General features: G+C 38.6%; 1 protein-coding gene across 1 annotated transcript; it reads left to right on the forward strand.

The window, feature by feature from the left end:
- Positions 1-7587: 7587 nt before the first annotated feature.
- On the forward strand, positions 7588-10691 carry GPR176 (G protein-coupled receptor 176; the record flags this gene model as incomplete). The annotated part of the gene is made up of 2 exons (XM_010174470.2): positions 7588-7840; positions 9533-10691. Coding segments are annotated over 2 exons (1361 nt in total), but the record flags the coding sequence as incomplete, so codon positions are not given.
- Between the last annotated feature and the right edge of the window lie 510 nt (positions 10692-11201).

An 11201-nucleotide genomic window follows, 5' to 3' on the forward strand; every position in this document is an offset into this window, starting at 1 on the left:
TCTGTTCCAGCTAAAAACCAGGACAAATACTAAGGCAAACAGTAAAAAAGTCACGAATGGAATTATATTAATGGTCATTTCCCATAGTGATTTGTATATTAAAAATATCATAATATCACACAAGTTATGCTTGCTGTAAGAACAGTTTTAAATTTCTTCATATATGTTTTCTAACTTTCCTCCATCTTCACAACAAGTCACAGTAGCTGCTGCCAGTGGATTGTGTAGGCAGGCACTGGGCCTTGGACTAGTCCTAGTCAATACCACAACAAAAGTTGATGACTTACTTGTTCCTGCAAAGAAATCTTATGTACACTTTCTGGGACTAAACTGCTATGAACTAACTCCTTCCCTAAAATCTTTTCTGCCTTGTAACTATACACTTCCTTGGGGACAGAAACCATGTAGACAAGTATCACACTCTAAATGAAAGGGCTTCCAATATAATTACATCTGTGCTGAAATGCTCCGCATGTAACTGCTCTGTACTGGGCAAATTAGCGCTTGATGTTGTTCGGTTGAGCTGAGTTTGGTGAGCAGAGCTCCACATTGATAGATCTCTTACATAATTATACTTCTAAATCAATACTTAGGATGTAAGTAGGAACATGTCATTGAGAATTCTAAGAATAGGAGTGAGAAACATTATCTTAAAATTAAGGAGATCACCTGTTTTATGAAGGGAAAAAAAAAAAGGCTTGGTATACAGCAAACCTTGTTCCAAGATAATTCTCTTGCAGCAGACATTTCATCTTGGATATAACACATCTGGTTGCACATGTGCTCAAACTGAAAATGAAAAATCTATGTTAACAACAAATCAAGTTATTGCCCACTCTTTTGAACTGGAGTGCAATCATTATTTTATCACTGAATTTTGAAGTTGGTAGCTAGAATGTTAAAAAAGGTTGGATTTGGTTTCAGGAAGTTTACTTTTTGGTTTTGTTTTATGTTTTTTTCATCTATAAAGGCAGTTCTGTCAGTCTGATGACTATACATTTTTAAACTAAAATATAGAAGAATTATAAAGAATTACAAGAATTACAAACCCTCCTTGAGCAAGGGTTTGGTCCAGATGATCTTTGGAGGTCCCTTCCAGTCTCAACCATTCTGTGATTCTGTGAATAAGTTATGCATGTCTTCAAGCTATGTAAGCCAACATGTATCCTGATACACCCCTGTTCCCTCTGGAGATGAGTAAGTAAACAGCATACATTTTAACCTAAGGAGGGTATTTGGTAGCTACCTATCATGGGTTGCCAAAAATGTTTCCAGTGCACTGCTTTTTGAGTGAGGTTTGTTTTTTAACAGGATAAGTTCTGTGGAAAATACCTTCCTCAAAATACCTCAGAAAATAATAAAAAAGAGTTTGAGGGCTGGGAATGTAATCATCCTGGTGTTTCAACAAGTTTTTCCCATTCATCATGTTGACAGAACCCGTGATTTTTTCAGTTAACTGTTTTTAATGGAAGGTTTTAATGGCTAAAGCCCAATTTCTTACCTTTTTTATTGCTTCCTGCTTTGTTGTTTTATAAAGAGGGCTGCGAGCTTCTTCCCTGTGAGACCGCACGGTGCGTGGGTGGGGTACGCAGAGGTTCTCTGCTGGGAAGGTTGGATGGATCCTGAGAACACCGCTCTGGATGGGAGGGAAATCAGCAAGCAGAGGAAGGCAGGCTGTGAGGAGGAGGATTTTGCTAGAGTATTGACTTTGTTTTGATTCAGTAACGCATTGATTAATCTTAACAAAATTGTAAGATGAATGTCAGACCCAGCTAATGGATTGGGTTCCATGAATTAATCAATGAATATTTCTTCTTCTTTTTTTTTGATGACTAAATGGCAGATGCATTTGTTCTAGATAGCAGTTTCTGGTTTCCATGGGGATTGTCCTGCTTGTTAAAGGTATTATTAAGAATATTTCACATTATTTGAATTATTGCTAAGAGCTATTATTTCAAAACTATCTCAGCTGTTGTTGCCTGCATCAACACTGTGTCTGGCAGTGAAGTTCGAGGAGAGGACAACTTGGAAGAGGAGCAAAAATATTTTTTGCTGCTTTGAATCAGTCTAATGCACTCTGATAACATTCCATGCTCAGAGAATGTTATTTCTTGCAGATACAGTGAACTTGAAACACTGTAAAGGCTTGAAGGACGTCTGGGCAGCATGCTGTGTTGGACTGTTGTATTTCCTTTCGTGTACTGTGTGGCTTCTTGTCTGTGATATTTCTCAATTAAAAAAAATGTAGAGGATGACTGGAAACAAACATACCTTCAATCTGAATAGAGTGGAATTGGTATATAGTACATGGAGATTTTATTGAATGTTGGTAGTTATGATAATGTAAGAGGATAAAATGAACTCTGTTTGACCTTATTTGGCAGGCTTTATACTTGTGTTTGTTTCTAATGTGTAAAGAGCTGCTTCTCATGCAGCAGTTACTTTTAATATTTCCTATTCTTCTTTTTACTTGTAGAAATTTTCAAAGGCACAGACAAGCTGGATACTTACTTCCTGTTCATTCATTCTGTGTACTGACAAGGTTGTCACCTCATTGCAGGTGTAGTAAGCGTTTTATGTAAACACAGCTAATTCTGTGAGAAGACCCAAGATACACTTTACTTAATCTTTTTATTTTAGTGGTGGAATTCTGTACAACCAGTATGGGAGATGTTTTGTTACCTGTGTTGGTTGGTGAGTGACACACATGTCCCAGGCAGTATTGACTTTCAGGAAACAGCAAGATGCTACTACATTTTCCAGCTGCTTGTTCACTCCAGGTTTCCCTGAATGCCTTCCAGCTAACTAGTACAATTCCCTTATGAAGTCTGAATCCAAGGTTATGTAGCCCTAAACTCATTATACAACAGAAACACCTCAGAAACTAACCCACGGTAGAAAATGAGAGCTTTGCCCACTGTGAGGATGTGGAATAGCCTAGTACATTTGTAAGCCAAGAATACTGGTGTTAGACTTGTGTCTTTCATGGGTTCAACAGTGAATGACTGATACACAGGGAACAGAAAAGTGCCTCTAGACATTGTGAAAAGATTCAGAGCACAATTGCTATAATGCTTGATGAATTACCTTGTTGCCTGGAACATTTTTATCCTCTTCCATAAAAAGGAGTTGCTGGGGAAAGGTGGGGAGTAATGAAAAGGGAAATGCATGCAGTTTTATTCTGAAGCTTCTTAATATTTAATGCTGTGCAGTTTCTGGTGTAATTTTTTCTCTGGGTGGCTTTGAGATTCATGGAGGGAAATACTTGATCTGAAGGCATCAGCAGAAAGATCTACTAGTCTGTACTGAAAGTGATCTGGTTCATCAGAGCATGTTATGCAAGTTACTCATAGTTGCAAGTAGAAGAAGAATGTTTCCGTGAGGGATGTTCACTCACTAATTTTCCAGTGTCCTAAGTGGACACTTCTGTCTGCTTATCCTTTTTTCCCCTTTCATGCTCCGACTTTATTTTGTCTGTCTAAAGAGTTCTTCCTTATCTTAGAACTGGTATTTTTTTATATGCTTTATTCTTGCCACTACCATTTAGGATCATTCAACACCAGAGCAAATTTAATTTCCTTGTGACTCTCTGATGGATAACTGACAATATGACATAATTTGTAGAAGTAATTAAACAGTTGAGAATGAGAATCTGGAGTCTTGAATGAAGCTCCTCTGCAGGACTCTGAAGAATAGCTCAGGAGTTCTCTAGCAGCTTCTGAAGTATTAATGAAAAACTCTCTGATTTCCTTTATTTTTCCATTCTTTTGTATTCATTCTAATGGAGGTGAAACTTGCTTTGGAAGTAAGGTTATAAAATCAATGCAATTCAAACTATATGAAAGATTTGAATTTTTAAAAACCCAGCTTGTCCCCTACTCCAGGGCATTGTAATAACATATTATTACTATGTGAGAAGTACTTTAATAACTGGAGAGTTAGAGATATTTTTGAAAGCAAGTGGTTTGATTGACTGAATATCTCCTAGCAACTTGTGAAGCTTTAAATACAACTGATTAAAATACTGTCTGTAGAATATATTGTCAAGCCCAAAGCACCTGCCAAAACCAGGTGATGACTCAGTTTTTTAAAATGCATTAGATAGTAAATACATAACTAAATATTTTGTCAGCTACCAAAAAGGAATTTGTATAAGACACGCAACACAATATATAGAAAATTGAATTCCAAATGACATTCAAATACTGCAGACCTAAATAGTACATCTGTGAGGTAGATTTTCAAGTTAATGCTGCATGCTTCTATAGAAACGGTGCACTGTTTTATCAAGAAGCTATACTTGACTTTCTGGTATTTCTTGGTACTTGCCATTTGGTATACACATTGGCCATGACAACAAGAATATGATCTTGCTGACATTTTATGTGGGCAACCATAGGAAACTCTACTCGGCAAATAAGAGCTTGGTGTTTTTTATTGGTTAGAGGAAAAATCAAGCCAAAGAATGGTAGCATCAACAGAGAGAAGTGTGTGGGACTGCAGCTGCTTTTTGTGTATCATTGTGTATATTATTTTGTGCTCATTGTGTATATTTTTATACAAAAACACTAACAAATCTGACTGCCTCATAAATCAATTACACTTCAACTCAAAAGAGCTTCTAGTAAGTGTCAACAACATTTAGTATCAAGGACATGCGGTTGTTGATGGTGTCTGAAGTAAGGACAACTTAACTTTTCTTGGAGGTAGGAAGCTAAACTCTACTTTGCATGCTGTCCAGCTGCAGCAGAGTAAGCGGAGTTGTCTTCTCAAGCAGTATTTTCATACTGGTAGCTATGCTTTGGTTGATCTGGTGGTACTGCATAGTGTGACTCCATAAAATAAAGGAGAATAAGATTTTATTGAGATGACACTGGCCTTTACCATGTAATTGCTGCTAGTGCAAACCAACCAGCTCACACATGAGCTATGCATTGAGCACAGCTGAATAATTTGGCCAATACTGAGAATTTTACTAAGTCACTAATATCTGTCATTCAGGACAATTTTTGCTTGGTGCACAGTAAACTGGTTAACAAAGAAAGATGGCAGTATTTCTTCAGTATACAAATTTGTACATAGTTTAATCAGTCTCATGGACTGAGCTATTACATTTTATTTTTGTCTTGGTTTTGCTGTCTGGTAAGATGATTTAATGACTGTCTGTTGCTTACTGTCTTAGGAAAGAGAGGTATTTAATAAACTACATGAGAATTGATTAGCTAGGGGATAGTATCATCAAGAGAGATGTGCTCCACTGGAGATTTTTCTCCATTAAAACCATTGTGAAGAATTACTTGGGGGAGTTGTATAAAGAATGTTTGCTTCCATTTCTTTGTCAGATCATTTCAAAAGGGTGAGTGCTTTCTGAAAATAATTCTGATGCCTTGTAAGTTTGCAAAGAATGCTTGTGAAACCTCTGAGAAACCTTTGCCTGTATTTGTGCTGTTTTTATGATGTCTCTGTGACAAACATATAGCTGAAACATTAGTCACCTTTCTGTTTCAACAGGACAGCTTGTTTAGAAATATATAATCTGCATTTATCTTTAAAAATGTGTGCTTCTGACTTGCTCTGGTCGCCTTGCACATTCATTTGCTGCCTTCCAGTTTTAACAGACTCTGAAAGTTTGTATTTCCTGTTGCTGTCAGTGGGTCTTCTGAAGATGGCATTAAAATGTTCCAGTGGTAGGTGCTGGAGGCTGAGCCAAAACGGTGTCTGTGCCGGCACGGGTGGAAAGCTGGGACCAGGCTGGGTGATGCAGAATGTGTGTGCCCCATGCAGCTCTGCTGGCAGATCCCCTTGCCTGCCTAGCTCTGCACTAGTACATCTCCATCTGCTTGGGTACCACAGACACTGTCTGCCACAGTGTTTGATTAGTGTAAGAGTTTGCTGCCTCTCGTCTGTTGCCTGCCCTGGGAGGGTAAAGCCAGAGCCAAGAAGACAGGGAGCAGAGAAATCAGAATGGGCTTTCTGCTCCTCACCGCCCTCTCCCTCCTTAACATCACTCCCCTCTGCCCCTATAGACACGGAGGAAGGGGACTCCTCAGTCTGAGCAGACCAAGGCAGAACAAGAAGAGCTATTGCTGAGGAGCAACATGTGGTGTAGTTCTGTGTACGTCGGGTCGGTGGAGCTGAGAGCACTCCAGGCAGTTGGCAGCAAGTGGTTAAGTACAGATGTGTGATTTCCACCACCAGCCATCCTGGGCTGACCTGTCTCTGGGAGTCCCGTGTGCATGAAATGCACTTTGGGCACATAAGCATTTCTGTGCTCATACAGTGGGTGTCTGCATTTCCTTCACCTATGGCATTGTCTTTTAACTTGTATTAGTTGGAAGTGGCCAAAGCTTTGAGAATTGTGAGTGTTTTATGACATTCAAGGTAAGACTTGATGTTAAATTAATCTTCATTTTTGCATAGTTCTATTAAGCCTTTTTTTTAAAACAAAACAAAACAAAAACAACAAACCAAAACACCAAAACAAACATCTTGTGAAGGTAGCTTTTTAAAGGAGAGATAAAATCCTATATTCTGAGTGTGAGTTTTCTGATACTTTGGTATGCATTAGAAGGGGCCCAGTGCTACATGCAGTAAGAACAGATTGCTTCATTTACTCTTGTGCTGTTGCTGTGTGACTTAGAATCATAGGGAAATTTGTGATGGAAAATTTGTTTCTGTAATATGATATTTCTTCCTGAGATCTGTATAGAGTAAGATACAGTGATAAGGGAAAAACAGTGTCTGAGCTAATGCTGATTTCTCTCTGTACTTCTGCTCCACTGTCATCCATTTACCATATTTGAAATAAATGTGTAGGGCTTGAATATCCAAAACAGTGGATATTCATGAATATTCAGTGGATACTCTGTGTGCACTTTTGTGAAGTTATGTGCATCGTCTTTTTTTTTTTTTTTTTTTTTTTTTAACCTGTCCCATTTGTTTAGTTACATGCTATTATGTAGGTATAGAATCTCTTGGAAAAAACAGAGACAGATTTCTTCTGGATGTGGCTTCACACAGGCCCATCTATGCTATTGAAGCGGCCAGTGGAAAGAACAGCAAGCTGCTGATCCACTTACTCACAAACAGATTAAAACTATATGCTTATGCTTATATTTACTTACAGTGCATTTTTATCTTTAAAAAACAATTATGCACTAGCTATTAAAATGTGAGCACTTCAGCAAATTTCTATATTTGAATACTCAGGATGGCTCATGTAGTTCAGGAACCAAAATAAGGATCTAAAAACATGGTTTGGATATCCTACTTAAGTATTTGCCTCTGCAGTTTCCTAATTAATTTACTAGATGCTGTGAGGAGATAGCTGGGGAGTAGATTGTTTTCAGTCGTCTGACTTATAAAGCCACTAGCCATTACACAGACTTTTTAGTTTGGGCAGTGTAATGGTCCAAATCAGTGACTCCTGGCAAACTCTAAACGAGTATTTTTGTTTGCTGTAGTACAGAACATTCAAGTCTGTTAAAACTGCTGCTGTTGGGTTTTGGGGGTGGTGTGTGTTTGGTTTTTTGCTTTGCTTTTTTGGGGGTTTTTTGCTTTGTTTATGCTTCCTGTCTCTATTCACAGGTAACATCATGGTGCTGTGGTCAACGTGCAGAACATCGGTACTTAAATCTGTAACAAACCGATTCATTAAGAACTTGGCCTGCTCGGGGATCTGTGCCAGCCTAGTCTGTGTGCCTTTTGACATCGCTCTTAGTGCCAGTCCACACTGCTGCTGGTGGGTCTATACGATGCTCTTCTGCAGAATTGCCAAGTTTCTGCACAAAGTCTTCTGCTCAGTGACCATCCTTAGTTTTCCAGCCATTGCTCTTGACAGGTAAGAGATCAAATTTGCCAGGATCCTTGATTTATCTTTCTTCTTTGAAACCCTTTTCTTCCTTTTCTATTAGTCTTGTAAATGTGATTTATTGTTGTCTTAATGCCATTACGTGAACTGCTCTTGTTCCAGTGCTTCAACTCACAGTGTGCAGCTTCTTTCCAGAATGTACTGGGATAAATATTCTCCTCTGTAGCATTGAAAACCCTTATTTTTGAGTTTACTCTGATCTCACTGGACATTTATAAAGGACTTTGAGTCTATAGATTAGTATTCAGAGAAGTTTCTTTCTTCGTGTTAATAATTTTTGTTTAGTAATGGAACTCGAAGCCAGACAAATTCAGACTGTGGACAAGGTGCACAGTTTTAACTATGGAAGTTGAAAGCCGCTGCCCACTAGAAATTACCAGAGCCTGAGGTAGATTGTCCATCAGTTTCAAATTTGTAGATTTGTTTATAAAAACCCTAAACAATATTAATACAACTAGAATTAATTCAGATAAGTTTTGTATATAGCAGATCAGTCTAAAACAAAAGTGGCCCTTTGGACTGTCTTAAGTTTTTGGATTCCATTAATTTTGCTTATTATTATTATTAGCTGTCACTGATCCCACCTAAATGCACAGCTCTATCATCTTAACAGTGACTGTAAGTTAGATATTTTTAAGGAAGGGTGGGTACTGGTTGAATACAGTTTACATTACTAAAACAGTGACTTTATACATGTTAGATAAAATTGTTAGTCTGTTATTGTGCCTCACCACAGAATACGTTAGCTCTGCGAGAACAACTGCATCCCTAATAAAGTGATATGTCTCTTACTTTAATGTTAATGCCTTGATAAGTGCAGTATCACTATCTGCAATGCACACTGGTGTTGCCACTGAAACAGCACATCATTTGCCCTTCATCAGTAAAACCTGTGGTCTTCCTCACCAAAGGCACAAACTGCTATTGTTTATAATGGTAAGTGTAAAAGGATAGATCTCTTGAAAAATCTGGGAGCCTAAAAGTCCACAGTAATTAGCAAACAACGAACCAGTCCCTCAAATTTGAAGCGCATGTCAGAGACGCACTTTTCTTTTATTTTTTTTTATAATGCACACAATGTTCAGTGTTTGACTTCTCCTATGCTCAGGGCCTTGCCATGCGGAACTTGGGCAAAACAAAACCCCACTGTACTTCCAGTAGATGGGTACATGTTATTTTTGACAAACAGCATTTTCCAAATAGCCAGAGAAAAAATCTGTCATGAAGCACCTTTTGAAGTTAACTCTGAGTCTGGCCTTTCAATGTGACATATCTGTGCCTCCATCATGTTTTCTGAAATTTTGTGCTGTGTGCAATATACTGTCCAGGTAACAAGTACGTAAATGATGAAATCTTAAAAGTAATGTTCATGCACATCAGCCAAAGTGATATAGTCCCAATTACTGAAAGAATTGTTCACCACCAGTAATATCCTGAATTTTGAATATTCCATTTTTTTCTACAGACAGACCTGCAAAGGCAGACTCTTGGATTTTTTTTCATCTCTCATAAGCTGGTAGTCAGTTGGCAACCCAGTGAAGGATTTGGGGCATTATGCTTAGACATCTCCTGAGAAGCTTCTCATAAGCACTATGCTCATTATAGACTTCAACGTTTGCATTGTATCAGTTGTAATTTTTTTTTTTTTTTTAATTTTGACAGGTACTACTCTGTTTTATATCCTCTGGAAAGAAAAATATCTGATGCAAAATCCCGAGACCTCATTATCTATATCTGGGCTCATGCAATTGTGGCCAGCATTCCAGTATTTGCTGTGACCAATGTGTCCGATATTTATGCCATGTCCACCTGTTCTGAATCTTGGAGTTACTCCCTTGGCCACCTGATATACGTCATCATCTATAATATCACCACTGTGATCGTACCAGTAGCTGTGGTATTTCTCTTTATGATTCTTATTCGCAGGGCACTGAGTGCCAGCCAGAAGAAAAAAGTCATCATAGCTGCCTTAAGGACCCCTCAGAATACAATTTCTATCCCTTATGCCTCCCAGCGAGAAGCTGAGCTTCATGCCATGCTGCTTTCCATGGTTATGATATTTATTTTCTGCAGCGTCCCCTATGTGACTCTGGTGATTTACCGCACCATACTCAATATTTCAGATATTTCAGTCTTTTTGCTCCTCACTGCCATTTGGTTGCCCAAGGTCTCTTTGCTGGCCAATCCTTTGTTATTTTTAACTGTTAACAAATCTGTACGGAAGTGCTTAGTGGGGACAATAGTACAGCTGCACCGAAGGTATAGCAGGAGAAACATTGTCAGCTCGAGTGGCGTTGCAGATGCCAGTCTGGAGCCTAACGTCCGTTCAGGGAGCCAGCTTCTGGAGATGTTTCATATTGGGCAACAACAAATCTTCAAGCCGACAGAAGATGAGGAGAATGAGACCAAATCCATTGGCTCTGGTGACTTTCAGCAGAAAGAAATTCCTACCACCAGTTTAGAGGTAGGAGAGACTTTGGTTCGCAAATTTACACCACAGACAACTGCGGACTCTGCAGCTCAGGTGGCACCAGCTGTGCCCACAGAAGCTGATACGGTAAATGACAAATATTCCATGCAGTTTGGTTTTGGACCCTTTGAGCTGCCTCCACAGTGGCTCTCAGAAAACCGAAACAGTAAGAAGCGACTCCTGCCTCCTTTGGGGAATACTCCTGAAGAGCTCATCCAGACAAAACAGCCTAAGTGTAAAGCAGAAAGAAAAATCAGCAGAAACAATAAAGTCAGTATCTTTCCCAAGGTGGATTCTTAGTAAGAGCAGGAGCTTTAAGTGACAGAGGAAGGTCACCTTCTATTATATGTGTGATCCCATGGATCTTTGTTATGCTGAAATTTGTTACAAGCTGATTTTTTGTGCCAAAAATAATTTAAACAAACAAATGGGAAATGTATCTACAAGTGTTCCTTATTAATATGTTTTCATGAAAATAATATATCAGAAAATGGTGTTTCTTAGTTTTAACTGTGAAATCCCTGCCTGATTAACTTTCAAAAAGTACATATGGCTTTGGGAGCACTTTGTATGGCTGAAGTATGTAAATATAGCAGGTCAGTTTTCTGGGAAACCTCGTGTATTAAAATGGACTGGGTATCGAAGTAACTTAATAGGAAAGGCTGTAGGGAACGGAAGACCTGCAAAAGGGGTAAGTCCAACCTCCTGTAAATGGACACAGCAAGGTTCTGCACATTTCATTAATGTAGTAAGATGGACTATTAAGTACATCTGTTTTCTGTTAAGCCCATTTCTTATATCAGTGTTAAAAGTAAATTTTTCTGGACTTTTTGCACAATTATACCAAGTATCTGCCAAACA

Source organism: Antrostomus carolinensis, unplaced genomic scaffold, assembly GCF_000700745.2.
Source record: "Antrostomus carolinensis isolate BGI_N321 unplaced genomic scaffold, ASM70074v2 scaffold17708, whole genome shotgun sequence".
In the NCBI taxonomy this organism is placed as follows: domain Eukaryota; kingdom Metazoa; phylum Chordata; class Aves; order Caprimulgiformes; family Caprimulgidae; genus Antrostomus; species Antrostomus carolinensis.